Source organism: Megalobrama amblycephala, unplaced genomic scaffold, assembly GCF_018812025.1.
Source record: "Megalobrama amblycephala isolate DHTTF-2021 unplaced genomic scaffold, ASM1881202v1 scaffold472, whole genome shotgun sequence".
Classification (NCBI taxonomy): domain Eukaryota; kingdom Metazoa; phylum Chordata; class Actinopteri; order Cypriniformes; family Xenocyprididae; genus Megalobrama; species Megalobrama amblycephala.
Window position 1 is genome coordinate 107,454 of NW_025953397.1, and position 17,805 is coordinate 125,258.

Genomic DNA, 17,805 nt, shown 5'->3' on the forward strand with positions numbered 1-17,805 from the left:
GAATATCTATGGGTAGCCAAAAGACTTAACCCTAGGCAAACACGCAGGGCTTTATTCTTCACCCGCTTCAACTTTACGATTTTCTATCGACCTGGATCCAGAAACGTCAAGGCTGATGCCTTATCTGTTTACTCCTGAAGAAAGCCCTGAAGAGCCTGAAGCAATCCTCCCAGAAAAACTCATCGTAAGTCCCATCACCTGGTCTGAGGAGACCATAACCTCCTCCAGTGCCTCCACCAACACTCTGCCGGGTTGCCCACCAGGCTTGCAATACATCATCAGGACACGCCGCACTCCACTCATCAATCTGCCCACACATCACTAGGCACTGGCCACCCGGGGGTCAGTGAAACCCTCTCGTTGCTGAAAGAGCGCTTCTGGTGGCCGAACATGGCATCTGATGTCAGAAGGTATGTGCAGGGATGTAAGGAATGCACCATCTCTAAGAGCCCACGCCATCGTCCATCAAGCACTTGAACACCTTCCTCTGCCCGTTCCCAACTGACCCTGGTCACACCTAGGGGTAGACTTTATCACTGACCTGCCTGCTTCCAAAAACTGTACCTGTATCTTTGTGATTATTGACAGATTCTCTAAATCCTGTCGTCCGATTCATTTAAAGTAACTGCCCACTGCCATGGAGACTGCTAAACTCATGTTTAATCACATCTTCAGATACTACAGTATTCCAGAGGACATCGTATCGGACAGAGGACCCCAGTTTATCTCTCGGGTATAAAATTTTTATCTGTCATGGCCACCAGGACTCTTGGAACCAGTACCTGGGTTGGGCCGAGTATGCCCAACCCAGAACTCCCTGCGACAACCATCTACCAGACTCACACCCTTCCAGTGCATGCTCGGTTACCAACCCCCACTGTTCCCCTGGTCAGTGGAACCATCGGACGTTCCATCGGTCGACTGCTGGTTCCAAGAGAGCGAGAGGGTCTGGGACTCAGCTCACCACCAACTTCAACGTGCTCTACATAGACGCAGGATGACAGCAGACCTTCATCGCTCAGAAGCTCCAGCATACCAACCTAGACAGAAGGTCTGGCTGTCAACCAGTGACATCCGACTGCATCTGCCATGCCGTAAGCTGGGCCCCAGGTTCATTGGCCTATTCACCATCACCGAGCAGATCAACCCGGTCACATATAAACTTCAACTTCCTCCTCAATACCGCATTCACCCCACATTCCATGTGTCTCTCCTAAAACCTCACCACCCTTCTGTCCCTGTCTCCACAGAGCCTGGCGTAGCAGCAGCTGAACCCCCCTTCCTCTAATCCTGGACGACGGAGCAGCCTACAAGGTTTTCAAGATCTTGGACTCCCAGCGCCGTAGTGGTCAGCTGGAGTATCTCATGGACTGGGAAGGTTATGGTCCCGATGAGTGCTCATGGTTCCCCAGAAACGACATTCTTGATCCCAACCTGCTAGACACCTTCCATACTGCTCATCCCAACAGACCTTCCCCACGTGAAAGACGACGACCACCACGGCGTTGGGGTCCTCGGCCCTCTGCCCTCAGGAGTGGGCCGTGGAGGGGGGTAGTACTATCACAGACACGCCAGGCTCCAGCACCATCCAATAACAACACACTCCCTCACCAGAGTGCTGATCACACGCACCTGCACTCAATCAGCACCCTCATCAGTCAGCACATAAAAGATACTCACATGCACTCAGTCACTGCCCGGTCTCGTTCGCATTAGGACTTACCTCCATGCTTACCTCAAGGTCTTCCGTTGTTATACTTGTCTCCACGATTCCAAGTCTCCTCCTGTGTTCCAAGTCTGTGTGTCAGTGTCTTCTGTCTCCAACGTCTCGTCTCTCCAGTATCACCAAGAATTATCATCTCTACTAATCACAAAGGACAGTATCACTTGACTATCACTCATCATTCTCTTCTACATCATCCATTTACTCACCTGCTTCACTGTGAACTCTGCTATGTGTCAATAAATAACCATTATCTGTTACCTTCCATCTCCGACCCTTCCGTATTGTATCAATACCGATATTAACAAACAATTATTGTCCGATACCGATATTTGTTACTTCCTCTCTTATTTAAAATTTTGTCATTAAAATATATAGTATTTTGATCGTGTTTTAAAAAAAGCTAAGTTTAAAAACACCTGCATTAAAGCAGGTTTATTGCTGCATCATCAAATAATTTTTAATGAGCATGGATTGGATCTATTTAACATTCAGCAGGCCTACATAAATACAACAGAACAAAGATACATATGAAATAAACAGAGCTTTTTAGGTAAGTTTAATAGTTTTCAGGTAAAGAAATAAAGTAAACAAATTTAAAATAGCACTGCATATTCTTCACTGTATAAATTAAATACATATTATTCCTTCTTTATTGTAACATACTTTTATTGTAATTAATCTTCTAATTTGTTTTTGTATAGATTTTTATATTTTTTTAGGCTTAAATGAGATCTCCTTTACTAAGGCGTGACTCTTATTTTGACGGGTATTCTCGTTTACCATCTGAGGAGAGCACGCAGTTCTTCAGCGTTATTTTGCAGATTTAGATTTAAAGTTAGACAGTTTATTAAGCACCCCCGAAAAGGCATAAGATCTGTATGTATTTTTAACTGTTCGTTGTAATAAGTGTTTTGAGTAATTCTCTGTATGTGAATGATAATGCAATGGAGAAAGAGAGAGTTTAATGCACACTTGTTGTGCTCTGTATTGTTTAGCTTTTGTGTTTTTTTTTTGTTTTGTTTGTTTGTTTGATTTTTATTGAAAACGGACACAGTTAACTTTATAAAACATAAGTAAAGATTTGGTCATCATTCAGATGGGGTCCGCTAGCCAAGAATAGTATGCAATCTTTTGTTATTTGATTAAAGCACAGACAGCAGCGCTAGGATTACACAACAGTCATTTTAAAGCAGTGCCTTTCATGCAGTTAATTAATAAACTATCAGTTCGTTATATCGGCTTTTTTCCTCCTACAGCCGATATACCGATGGTTGTAAATTGAGCAAAAATCGTCCGACATCGGTGCATCCCTACTATTTAACAAACCTGATACCAGTTATCTAAAAAGATATGAGAAATGAAACAAACAAACTCTTTCATTGAGAATCTAAATGTTTATTGTGCTGAAATCTGACTGATGTTACTTGCATATTACCTTGGAACACTGTAAGTGCTAAAAAAAAGTAGCCTAGGTATTGTACAGGAGATAAATCAGTGGCATAAACAAATTAAGCATGATAGAATCTTCTCCATTACATGTATGTAACTAGTATGTTGTGTAATAATAATAGATAGTGCTACTACAGTAAAACAGTGAAAATTTGAAGTTCAAGAATCCTTCAATTTATATTAGTACATGGGCTGCAGTGTTCTTCTCATCTGAGCCATTTGTTATTTTACAAAGGTTATTTGAGTATGTTGTTGATTCTTTGCTTTTTGTCTTCTTTTTTTTTTTAATGTGAAGTGTTTGTTTGTCTTGATACTTGTTGAACAGGTTTATGTTCCAGAGCAATGCTTGTTGATTGGTGTTTTGTGCTGAGACATGTTTATTTACAGACATTTCCACCCACATAATTCTGTAATGTTCCAGCCACAATCTGAGTTTCATGTGAACTTCCTTGTTCCTGATAAGATAGCAATTCATGCACAGTAATCATGAACAGAGTATCTCGGCTTTTTATCAGAGACTAGATTTTTAAAACTAGAACTGCAAAAAAATAAAGGAACAAGTGGGCAGATTGTCTTTCTTTTCCCCTTAAATCACATGAAGAAACTTGTGTGGCACGTGAGGCAGTGGCAGTATCACCACGTTTCTGTTTCATGACCTTTCACAAGCTGTCTGGGGAAAGTATATTACTGTCCCAATTCAAAGAAAAGTGTAGAACTGCTTGTTTCATACTAAACTATACATATAAACTGCAAAAAAAAAAGAAAAAAAAGACAAATGTCTCTGGTTTCAACTGTAACCCTGGTTCCCTGAGAACAGGGAAGAAGACACTGCAACCTAGGACACTAATGGGGGAATGCCCTTTTTACTTTTTTTACGTTCACATTTATTTGTATAGCACTATTCACAGTGAATATTGTTCCATAGCAGCTTTACAGACAATGCATGTCAACATTATAATTTAGAGTGATCTGTTATCAGAGTTGACTGTGTCCAAATTATTTTCAGATTTTACAATTTCAAAAATGTAGCTACATCTAATCATGCAGTTAGCTAAAAATGTAATAATTTAGGTAATTTAATTTAAAGTCACTGTTGGCAAATTAATTTGAGGTAGAAACAATGAGCTCATGGAAGTAATGAATACATGTTAACAATAATTAGGGTATATCACAATGTTTGGAATGGTGCAAAGGTGTTGGTCATCTGAGGTCTTCTTAAGAGGTTGGATCCAATCTGAAGCTGATGTACTCTCTAGTAGGGCTGCACGATTAATCGCATGAGATTGTCATGCGTGTCTCGTCAGTAAAGCCGGTTCTGTGATTAGCGGTAAATGTCCATCACCTGCTTTCAAATGGAGCGGCACTTAATATACAGAGCCGTAGTTCACGGACAAGCTACGCAATATCGCGTTCATAATCGCAGATGAATCGCCTTCGATTATGAACGCGATATTGCGTAGCTTGTCCGCGAACTACGGCTCTGTATATTAAGTGCCGCTCCATTTGAAAGCAGGTGATGGACATTTACCGCTAATCACAGAACCGGCTTTACTGATGAGACACGCATGACAATCGCATGCGATTAATCGTGCAGCCCTACTCTCTAGTCACCTCGGGACAGGCGTCCTGAGATAAAAAGAATAGTAAATGGAGAATAATTAGCGTAGCTGCTGTTAATTGTCACAGACATGCCAGGCTCCAGCACCGTCCAATAACAGCGCACTCCCTGAGTGCTGATCACACACACCTGTACCTCATCAGCACCCTAATCAACCTGCACATAAAAGATACTCACATACACTCACACACTGTCTGGTCTTTTTTCGCATTAGGACTTACCTCCAAGGACTTCCATTGCTATACTTACCAGTCCCTCCAGAAAAACGCGATTATGCGATCGCCTGATTTCATGCATAATCAGCCAAAGTCCGCATATTTATGCGGGGGTCGCATTTTTTCAAATACGCCGCACTTTCGCCGCATAAATTGCCGATTTCAGCAAGCAAAATATATGAGGGGCTAGCATGTTTTCATAATCCCTGCATTTTCGTTGCAAAAAAGTCACATATCTTAGCAGAAAGTTGAAAAATGTTGCGTTTACTTCACACTAGTAAAGCGCCATTATTTTCCCCCTATTGCCATGGGAACCTTGTGAAGTGACGTAATTACGCGACGTAAACATCATCTGCAAACCATGAAACCATGATGAAGCACACAAATCATTCTCATTTGCCAATAAAAATAAGCGCAAAAGACCGCGCGAAGCAGTTTCCCGGTGTGTTACATGACAGTGGGGGCAGTGTTTACAATAACACTGAGCGCGTGCATCTCCACGTTATGGTAAGAGGCGTGACCTTTCCGGGCAAGATGCGCTAAACTGCTGTCGAATCACAACACAGGAACCGCTGGCACAATCAGAACTCGTTACGTATTTCTGAAGGAGGGACTTCATAGAACAAGGAAGTCATCAGCCCGTTTTTATGACAGTGGAAACAGCGGTATACAGATAAGTAAATTATGTGAAAAATACTGTGTTTTTTTACACGCGAAACATGAACACATGTTATATTGCACACTATAAACACAATCAAAGCTTCAAAAAAACCACGAAAAACGGGACCTTTAAAGTAGTAGCCTAGTGAGAACAGGGTGTTGGGGGAATCACCTTTTATTTTTTTCTGTGTTTCATCAAACCGCAGTTTTAATCAAGCATTTTAGCCCGCAACAATCACAAAAAAATCCCGCGTTTTTCTGGAGGGACTGACTTACCTGTCTCCAGTGTTTCCAAGTTTCCTCCTGTGTTCCAAGTCTGTGTGTGAGTGTCACCTGTCGCCAACGTCTCATCTCTACAACCGCATCCAAGATCATCGACTTTGCAAAGCACAAGGGACAGTATTACTGCACTATATCTCATCATTTACTTCTAATACATCTGTTTACTCACCTTTGTGCACCTCTGCTTGTGTCAATAAAACACCATTTAACTGTGATCCTCAGTCTCCGACCCTTCTATATTGTAACATTCATAACTTTAAGCAAAGATAGTTATGTGAATTTGAACTGATATACCTGGAGTACAAGGATATGCATTATGTGAATGCATGGCTAAAGAGATGTGTCTTTAATCTAGATTTAAACTGGGTGAGCAAGTCCTGAACATTATCAGGAAGGCTATTCCAAAAGTTTAGGAGTCAAATGTGAAAACGCTCTCCCTCCTTTAGTGGACTTAACTATCCTAGGTACAACCAGAAGTCCAGAGTTTTGTGATCTTAAAGAGTGTGAAGGATTGTAGGGTGATAGAAGATCGGTTAAGTACACAGGAGCTAAACCATTAAGAGCCTTATAGGCAGTGGCGTAGCGTCATACATGCATATGGGCCCGGGCGGATTGGGGGCCCGCTATTAAGGGCTTAACCCAGTGGTGTAGCAAGTCAGCCCCAGGCCCATATGCCAAAATTTTATGGGCCCCCCTCCGTTGCGGCGCAGGGGGGAATGTGCGTCTTATGTGAATGAGTCCCAGGACTTTAATATGAATAAGATATTATCTATTATTAATATTACTATTGTGAAATCGTATAAGTATTTAGGTGTCGAGTTAAACAAGTTGGAGTGGTCTACAAATATGGAGACTGTTTACAAGAAGGGCCTGAGTCGGCTATATTTCTTGAGAAAGCTCAGATCTTTCAACGTGTGTAACACAGGATACTTAAAATGTTTTATCAGACTGTTGTTGCGAGTACCATCTTTTTTGCTGTGGTGTGTTGGGGTGCAGGAATCAAAGCAAAGGATGCCAACAGACTACATAAACTCATCAAAAAGGCAGAATCTGTCATCGGCTCTGAGCTTGGTACTTTGGAGGACGTGGTCAGGGACAGAATGCTGGCAAAGTTGCTGGCAATTATGGACAATGATGTTCATTCTCTTTATAAAACCCTGGACAAATTAAGGAGTAGTTTTAGCAACAGGCTTATTCAGCCTCGTTGCTTGAAAGAACGATACAGAAAATAATTCCTGCCTAGTGCTATTAAAGTATTTAACTCAACTGTCTAGAAAAGAAATGTGTTAAAGTGTAACTCACTGTATTAAGCTGCCATGATAATCTAATTTCCCTTTGGGATTAATAAAGTTAAATCAAATCAAATCAAATCAATCAAATCACTAATATGCAGACAAAAATGGTAAAAACATTTCTAGGAATGACAACACCATTACAACACTATATGCGCTCCTCCATCGTTTGACATTGCATTGCGGATCTATTTCAAAAATGTCAAACAAACAAACAAAAAAAAAAAAAACGAATAAAACGTAAAATATTTACGAATCTTTAATTCATAAAAAATATATGTATATTTTCCCTTTTTGTCATTTTTTAGATAAACGTAAGATCCCTAAACCCCACCCCGAACCTAAACCTACCCATTTTATACAAAATGTTAAAAGAATAAAACATAATGGACAGAAATGTGTAGGAAAATGACAATTTTAGTAAAAATATAACATTAAAACGATATTTTGAGCCAGTAATCCTACACCTACCCCTAAACCTACCCATAACAATTTCTTAAAACTACATAACGTGTTATAAATAAATGAATAATAGACAAACAAGCGTAACGTTAATCACAATCATTTATTTTTTGAGAAAATGTCAAAAGTGGTACCAAAATAAGTTCAAATGTTCCAGTCGCAGTCCTCTCTGGCGGTAATAGTTTTTTATCAGAGCAGAATTTAATTTATTAATCCGTGAAATTATGAATCCGTCTTCTCTCCGTGAAGGCGCGCACTCATTTCAAATGTCAATCCACTGAAACACGGCATGTCGCAATCTGTGACGAAGCAGGTGAGAACCAATGAGCGTTTGATATTAGTGCCGTAAACCATGTCGTAACGCTTCTAGAGGGTGGCGCAGGCGCATTGGCGCTATTTTCAAATTTGAATCATAACGAGCGCGGGCTTTGACTGTGACGGTCGCTGTTGCTGAGAATGAAGATGAAGATCGATGGATAAAGGGCTGAATTTGGATTTGTTCCTTGCAAACATATGGATTCTAAAGATATGGAGTACAGCAAACAAATAAAATGGATGTGATTTTATGTTGTGCTTTGGTGTATCTTATGGTTGTATTGTCAGCCACTGCATAGGAGAAAATCGCACAGCACACAAACTAAATATTACAAAATGGTTAAACAATTACAGAATTTTTATTCATTTTAAGGTTTCAAAGTGTAGTCCCGTTTAACATTATGTAATCCCCGAAACGAGTTTGCAGCACGATTTTAATATTAATACATGGGACTTCATATACATGCACACTTTAGATTTACGTTTTTGTTGCTGTTAATACGTAAGTATTTGTACGTTTTAGTGCTATAAATACGTCAATGTTGTACGTTTTTGTGTGTATGAAAACGTGTGGTAGAACCACACTTGACGTAAAAATACACACGTATTCTCATGAGATCACGTTGAATGATCATAGCATCATTTCAGATGCAATGAGTCCGAAGATTATTCCAGTTATGAATTAATTATTCTGTCACAGACTTTTTTTATTGTTTTATTCCTAATAAATTTACTATAAGTTTCTTCTCTAAATATTTTTTCCATCACGTTGTATGTGCATTTTATTTCGTTGAATAAAGAGTATCCACCCCAGCGGAGACGACATGTGTTTGTTGTTTTTTTTTGTTTTTTTAGAAAACCAATACGACTCATTTAAAATTCTGTACTACTTACATTACTGGATGCAAGTTTCAGAAACCCACTTTAAAAATGACAGAAAAGCAAATACCGTTCAAATAAAATATAGATAATCGCTAAGATGGCATTGAACATTTTATGGTCCATTTATTAAGATTCTTAATGATTTTCAGTACGCTATAGACAACATTATTTCTATTATAGGCTACTTCATTTTTCTGAACATATGTACACGGCTTCTGTCTCGTGCACAGACGTGCGTGCAAGCCTTTGAAAGTATTTGGCTGCAGAAAGACGCGTTCGGCGTGTGCACTGCGCACTATCTAGTGGACTTTTGTTTTCAAACACTCAATTCACTCTCGCATGGGCTGCTGTACTGTACAGTACACACACTGTCCGTGCGGACTTCCGCGAACCCTCCTAATGATGAAAATTTCGCGATGCGGACAGTGCGCGGACGCCCAAAGTATACTTTGGGGTTAAGCCCGTAATAGCGGGCCCCCAATCCTCCCGGGCCCATATGCATGTGCATACCTTACATGCCCAGACGCTACGCCACTGTTTCTTAATGTGTGTCCATAAGAGTGAGATAGAAAGAGATGTTAATCCATTTATTACTTAAAGCTCATATTTTAACATATCACAATCAGCATGTGCAGAGTTTTTAACTGACATTCTTAAACATTCTGAAGTTTGATATTTTCTGATAATGACTGTCGTCAATAACAACGAAGCTGTATAACAAACTTCTGTAACAAACCGTGACTCATTGGCGCCATCTTGCGTCCACTTAGCGACTGTATTGAAAATGACTACTCGTGTTGCCAGGACGACTGTTTTGTACATTGTAATGGATTATAAATTAACAAACTGGATGTACATTATCTCACGTCCTGATTTTACTGAGTTACATGTGTTCCTAGGTCAACATATTTTGTTGATCCTGGAACAACATTCCAGTCTAAAAATTTAGTCTTAACCCTATTCCTACCCCTAAACCTAACCCTACCCATAAGTTATCCCAAAAATCAGAGGGAAATGATAGATAAATAACACTGATGTAGAAGCACCAATTCATGATTTTAAGCCTAAAATTGGCATAATCTGTAAACTGATTGGTTGATTTGAATGTTGTTCCAGGATCAACAAAAATGTTAACCCAGGAACCCCTAACTCAGCAAAATCAGGTTCTGCATACATTATCCCTTACATCATAGGACCTTCATTTCAAATAAAACAGATTATAGAAAGATCATATTATTTTGTCTATATAGTACAACTAGGATAAAAATAGGATTTGATTATGACTCAAGACTCCAGTGATAAAGACTTTAGACTTGACTCGGACTCCAGGGGTCTCATTTATAAAGCGTGCGTACGCACAAAACGGGGCTGGAAACGTGCGCACGCCAGTTTCCACGCAAAGGTTGTGATCTATAAAAATAAACTTGACGGGAGAATGTGCGCACCTTCAAGCAAACTTTGAGCCGTGCGTACGAACATTTTGGAGACAGAGCAGTTTGGCGACACTGATGGTGAGCTGAGGGACTGACGGCAGATGAAGGAAAACCACTTTAAATCCTCATTCTGAGTCATAATCATAAATACAGTTCATGCTCACAATAACAGTTTAAATAAATAAAAGAATTATTTAAACTCGCGTGGAAACACGTTTTCATTTGATAAACATTTACATTAATATTTACACTATTGCCGATAAGCACTGAAATTACATTACGCAGAAGTTAAACAAAAGTGATATGAATTCAGATAGTAGATGTGCTACTTTCGATCACTTTTCCTGTGACACGCTGCTTTAATGACAGCGAGGAGCGCTGGGAGCACAATAATTCCTCTTTAAACTAAACCGCAGATGGTATGACAAAATATTTTAGCGAGATCAATGCACACTTGACTTCGATATTATGGAAGACACTGCTGGTCGAACGGTCCGTTGTCCAGTTTGAATAGGTCCAATAATAAGGTGTTGATGTCGTGTGAAGGATCTTCAAACAATTACCATTTGAAGGATATGAGGAAAACGGTAAGATTTGCATGTTTTCTTTTTAAAATACTTTGTCAGTGATGCGCCGAGATCAGACGACTGCAATAAATAAGTAGGCCGATCTGTTTCCACTAAAAATAGCCTATAAACCTCCTAAAAGATGTGTTCACCTTATCAGCAAAACTGTATAAATTTGATTTGAATTGTTTAAAACTATTAAAATACTATTTGGCCAGTGGAAATGAATGAATCAGCTCTATTCTAAAACCTTTATCTTAAGTATTTTATATAATTTTGTTTTTATCTATATTTTGATATATTTATTCTAAAACATAAAGAGGATATTGGATGATCTTTATCAATATAATGTGTGGCACAAATGGCATTTATAATCCATATCTAATATTTTACATTGTCTTGTACCTTTGATGGCGTGGTGTCACGTGGATGGGAATATGTATGGAAATGATATGCAGATGAGGTTATGCATAGTAAAACTAGGCGTCGTAAGCTCCATATATGGTGATTTCGGGGAGGAGACACGGTGGAGATGCACGTACGCACAATCTTCCGCTGACTGGGATTTATAAAAGGATTTGTGCGCAGGTTCTGGCGTACGCATGGTTTTATAAATCTGATTTTTTTTGTGCGTACGCAAAATCTAGCTTTTGCGCGTACGTACACTTTTAGGATGAAATCTACGCAAAGTTTTATAAATGAGACCCCAGATCTCCAGATCTCTGGTATAAACTAAATCAAAATGGTGTTTTGGTGCCCCCTAGTGGTTAATACATTGCAGACATTTATTATTTTGTCCTTTTGCGCCTACCGTAGTTCAGCAGAAAATGTCTGACACTGCTGCGGGTAAGCATCCCTGCGTTCGATTCGGAAGGGCTCATCCCTATGCCCTAATCCCTTCAAAGGGTTTACCCTTCGGAGTGAAAGCTTCAAAGGCATGAAGGGTGTAGGGGTCAAACAAAACAAAGCTTTTTTTGGAACGCACTTCAGCGTCATCTTAACGACACAATCAATGAGGTGCCTTCATCTTTTTCCCCCTAGTTTACTCTTTGTACATGCATTCATGTACTGTAATAACAAGCTACTGCCAGTCTTTTACTTTAAATATAATGTATATTGTGTGTGTGTATCTGAAACATTTGAATGGACTGATAAAGGGAGCTGTAAAGAATTTTTGTTGAAGAACAATGTCATTTTGACCAAAATAATGTAGCCTACCAAATCTAACTCATACAAATATTACAGTAGTATTGAAAAATACTATACATACATTTATAGATAAAATCAAACTCCATGCCTCCTGTACCCATTCTGTGATGTCAAACAACTTCCCTGTGCAAAGGATCATGCACAGCAAAATCTCCAGAGTTAAATCAACTCTGCTCAGAGTACATATGGTCCCTCTCTAAATAGTGTTAATATAACACTGAAGCAGAGTTCAATTTAATGAGATAATTAAACAATTAAGTGATGATTGTACATTAGTGATGAACACCTGCTGTTAACAAGCAGAATCACTGAAGAAAAGAGAAACATAAGAACTACAACTGACTTCAGTCACAGCCTTATTAATTGCTTAATTATCTCATTAACTTTAACTCTGCTTCATTGTTACTTTAACACTATTTTGAGAGGGACCATGAGCAGAGTTGATTCAACTCTGGGGATTTTACTGTGTGAGGGCCTGAAGTGTCCATCAGATGTACCCTTCAAAATCCTTCATTTTGAAGGGCCCTTTGAAGTGGCCAGTTTTGAGCACTTAGGTTTGGAACGACTCTTCAATATGGCGGCCATGATTGTTTTCACTCCGAAGTGCCCTTCAGAGGACGATATTTGGAATGCACCATTCATTTCTCTTCTCTCCTGTTTATTGCGTTAAAAATGTTACATTTTTTTATAAAAATGTGTTTATATGAGTTTTTCAAATGTAAACGTTTGTAATGATTATATCAACAAATGTACAATGAGTTGAATGAGTTTATATGTCAAATGGAAAGTTTGTTAAGTAATTATCTTTGTACCTCATGCCATACAGCGAAACTAACATGCTGCTGCTGCAGCAGCAAGAAATGGCTAAATGGAAAACACACCGTTACCCTTAATGAGAGTTTGTTCATTTTAGGTTTTTCTTATTTTAGTGGTTTATGTCTGCAGTGTTTTTCATCCTGTCTAAATAATAGATTTTGATGTAATTCTCAGACACGATCATTGTTGCAGAGAATTAAAGAAAGAACAGACAACCAAAGTCTTGTGTGCTTTGTCCATTCAAAGTTCATGATGGTTGTGCATGATGTGTAAGGCCACATCAGGAACAACAGTCATTACAGTGACTTATAATAAGTCATCATGAATGCAGAAATCTACATCAGCCCAGAGTGACTAAATCTTCAAGAAATTCACTATGAGCCATAAGTGACACAAGACTTTCATATGATGAATGGAAGGTTTAACTGCTGGTAGATTAAATTGAAAAACACAAGGTGAACTTTATCTCAGTGTCTTTCAAATAATATTTGATAGTAATATATATATATATATATATATATATATATATATATATTTTATCCTCACACAAAAAGGTTGAAATGTGAAAATATGTGATCAGTGAAGTTTCACAATAGTCACTAAAACTGATAATGATCTTTAATGTTATCGTGTTGTATAAGTGATATAATTGTCCCACAAAAAATAATAATCAGTATAGTTTCAATCAGACTTTTATACTCAAAGGTAAATCTCAAGTCATCGTTTATAATCATGTAAGGAAAATGACTGTTCTCTGTTATTTCACAGGAATTCAACATCTGCTGTGTTATCTTGGATTCAGGAAATTTCCATTCTTCAGTAAATTTCCATTTCTGGGGTGGAGCTGATGACATCTGAAGAGTTTATAAAACTGTGATTGTTCAAAAACTGAAACTAAACACAGTTCAAGTGTCAGAAGATCAGCATTGCAGTGAGTTTTTTTTTTTTTTAATAACAATGGTTGTTTGATGTTGTTGTTTTCTTTCTTGTAAGTGTGATATAAAAATAAGACACATCGAGTGTGATGGATGTGCTAATGCTGCAGTTTAACTAAACAGTGCAGCTGAATGATGGGATTTCATGTCATTATGAAACTGAAAGAGTCTATAATAAGTGTGGAGGAAGTTTTTCTCAGTGCTGCTGGAACTTAAGGAGTTTAAAACTGTGTTCTCCATAGTTCACGTTTCTGTTCACTGGATAAATTTGTGCAAAATTATAAGAAGATTTGCTGTTTTTACAGGTCTTGCTGCTCAGCTACAAAAAGAACGACTGCAGACAATGGTATAAAAATATTATATATATATATAATATTATATATATATATATATATATATATATTTTTTTTTTTTTTTTTTAAATCTAAAATCATAGACACACCAGCTCATTTTATGTTTTTTTTTTTTTTTTAAATGTATTGTAATACTTTATTATGAATGTGTCTGATAATCTCACACAGGCTGAGAATCTGCGTCAGAGGAGGAATAATGCAGGTAAATCTTGTATTGACCACAGACACACACACATGTTCACACATTATATATAAATAATATCCAGATTGATGTTTGGAATCTTTTGTCTCTTCCTGTTGCAACATGTAGCAGCACCACTGCAGAACAATGACAACATTAATATCGTCCTTCTGGGGAAAACCGGAGTTGGGAAAAGTTCCTCAGGAAACACCATCCTGGGAGAGAACAAATTCACATGTGAAAGACAACTGTCTCCTGTTACAAAAGAGTCCAGTGTAAAGAGAGCAGAGCTTAATGGCAGATCTGTGTCTGTCATTGACACTCCTGGGTTTTTTGATACTAATCTTTCAAAAGAGAAGCTCTCAGAGGAGTTTGCGAGAAGTGTGTATCTGTCTGCTCCAGGAGTTCATGCGTTTTTATTTGTTGTGCCGTATGGCAGGTTCACAGAGCAGGAGGAAGAGATATTGACAAAAATGCAAAAGGTTTTTGGTAAAGATGTGCTGAAGCGTGTTATCATCCTCTTCACGTACGGGGATGAATGTGTGCGGGGGAGAATGCAGTCAGAGATCGATGGGAATCCAGTTGTCAAAAGAGTCGTAGAGAAATGTCAGAATTATCATGTGCTCAACAACAGAGATCTGACTGACAGACAGCAGGTCGATGATCTACTGCTGAAGATTGACACGATGATAGAGTGGAATCAAGGATTCTACACCAATGAGATGTATAAATTGGCACAAATGTGGCCATGGGAAAAATTCTGGACACTTGTTAAGGCTTGTTGTGATGCTATAGTTGCAGAACTTTCCAAAACTGTGTCTAACTTTTTTTATTCCTTTATACAAAAACTAAGGGGATATTTTTTGTTTACATAATAAAAATAAAAATTCATGATTTGCTTTTGATTTATTGCATAAAACTTGATTAAATTTAACCTAAAACCCATTGTACTTCCACATGTTAAATACTAAAAAGATCATATTTGGTTCTGAAACAATATAGTGTACAATATGTACTACTTTATCTTTACATGTTTCATTCATTAAGAGTCTTAAATATATCCTTTCTGAACTATCATGCCTTCATTCATATTCAACGTGCACTTAATAACACTTTCTGCTCATTTGCATTATGCACAATATATCACATCAGTTTAAGTTTAGCCTATTTGAAAATAAAATATAACTTTTCTGTAAGGAAACTTTTGCTTATAACATTCTGAAATTTAACTTTAGATCCTATGCTCTGTTACTGTGGTTTTGAGCTCTTCGTTTTTTAATGCGTATTGGACATTTTATTCAGTGTAATTTTCATACATTTAATGGTGTTTATGGAATTCATTAAACCTATTCAAATCTGACAGATACTAACAAATGTGTAACATCTACAAGATAATAAACTCTGACGAAACCTTTTTGTCATGTTTAATTGTTAATTTATTTATTCATGTAGATTTTTTTTTTCACTCAGAATTTGCTAGTACTGTACATTTCACAAACTATAACAAAGAAATGTCAAGTAAGACATAATTAAATGTGTAAATTTGAAGTAAAAAATATATATAGTATGTAGATATTGCTTACAAATGTGAAAATAATTTTGTCAGTGTACAATCACTCTAAAAATTATGAATCATAGACTTTAAATAATAAAAAGCATTTATTTTAATTAAGAATAAAGCATTTACAAATGCATTACAATTAAGTGTTAAATTATTATTAACAATAATATTGCTTCTAGTGTTTCATAAATGAACAAAAATCAAAACTTTTTTATCCTGCACTTTGAATCTGTATGTTTCCCAGTCATGTGTTTAATAAGAGCCATTACTGTGGCTTTATTGGCATTCACTGTTGTTACCATAGTATTGTATTGTAATAATTTAACCACATCATTGTTCAAGCATAAAAAGCTGGACTCTTTTATGCAGTTCTCCTCTTTTCTGTAGTAGATTTCATCTATTTCATTTTAATTTACTTAAATCTTGATGTGTATTACAAACAAGCCTTGAAATTGCACCATTGCAAAATCATTCCTCCCCTCCTAAATAGCTAAAGCTTAATGCAATGTGACTTGCGGTTTTCTCTATATATGCTCTTGTGTAATGACCCTGCATTTAGTATGAATGATGAAACAGGCTGTAGTATTGGCAATGCAAATGTCTGAAGGTACAGTATCCTCATTTTTCTTCAGTTTTTATAACTAAAAGATAATGCTAAACATAAATGCCACTTCATCAGTAAAAAAGCTTTTTAATACCGGATTAATGTTAAACCTGGGTTAGTGTAGCACCTAATAATAAGTTGTTTTTATGTTTGCTTCATACTCGCTAGACCACATTCCGGTGTGCATCATTTGGCTTGATGTCATATTCGCTCAAGTCCATGACTTGAGCGAATATGACATCAAACCAAAGGCTGCAGTGGCTGGAAAAATGCGGAAAGAACTTCTAACATACTAATATGCAAATATGTTTGTAATGCATAACATTTAATTCAGTACTTTTAGTTAGCCTACCTCAAATGAGACTGCAGCATTGCTTTTCATTTCAAGTGTTTTGTAGATTTTGAGTGGATATGTATGCAAATGCATATATTTTACGAGCTACATATGCTGGTAAGTTGGTAAAAGTGTATATAGTCAAACCAAAATTTACACTTGAACATTTCATCCATTAATACAATTTTTTTCTACTATAGTTTAAAATGTTTTAATAAAATATGACAAGATCTCAGATTTAAACTGTCAGAAAAAAATAATCTTAATTATGTCAGATAACACTTAAGCAAAACATGGTCATGTCAAAGTGTCTTAATAATTTTTGGTTCCAAATTTTTATCAATTTTACTTAGGGTGACCAGATTTCTCATGGTGGAATACGGGACAGGTGAACAGGTGGGCAATATGAGGATAATATTTTTTATTTCACTATATATATATATATATATATATATATATATATATATATTACGGCGGACAAGCAGTTTAGATCGTGTGTGCATCCCTGCCCACGTTATATCATGAGTGTGGACACACACAATCTTTGTGTAGCTTGTTTGGAAACGGAGCATGCACGGTCAGCACTCGAGGTTGCTGGCTGTGAGCTTTGTGAGTTGCTTCCTTTACGGACGCTCCGCTCCTGCCTGACGCTCTTCGAGGAGGGTGCTCAGGCTTGCGTTCCCCAGGGTTCGGGTCCCACAGCGTCGATCTAGATCTTGGGGATTGCAAATGGATCTTTCAGAGGGGTTTAAGACGGGCCCTGCCTTATCTCAGCCCTTACCTGATAGATCCAGTGCTTTTTCTCAGTGTTTGGAAGCACGCATTGCTCCAACTGTAGCCACATTCAAATCAAGACTCAAAACACATCTTTTTACCTATGCATTTGCTGATTGAGCACTGTGCTATGTCCGA

General features: G+C 37.7%; 1 protein-coding gene across 1 annotated transcript; it reads left to right on the top strand.

The window, feature by feature from the left end:
* Positions 1–1,365: 1,365 nt before the first annotated feature.
* On the top strand, positions 1,366–15,788 carry LOC125261717 (GTPase IMAP family member 6-like). Its single transcript, XM_048180284.1, has 4 exons — positions 1,366–1,657; positions 6,947–7,038; positions 14,382–14,415; positions 14,524–15,788. The coding sequence occupies exons 1-4, from the start codon at positions 1,366–1,368 to the stop codon at positions 15,267–15,269; spliced, it is 1,164 nt and encodes a 387-aa protein (XP_048036241.1). The 3' UTR covers positions 15,270–15,788.
* Positions 15,789–17,805: the final 2,017 nt, after the last annotated feature.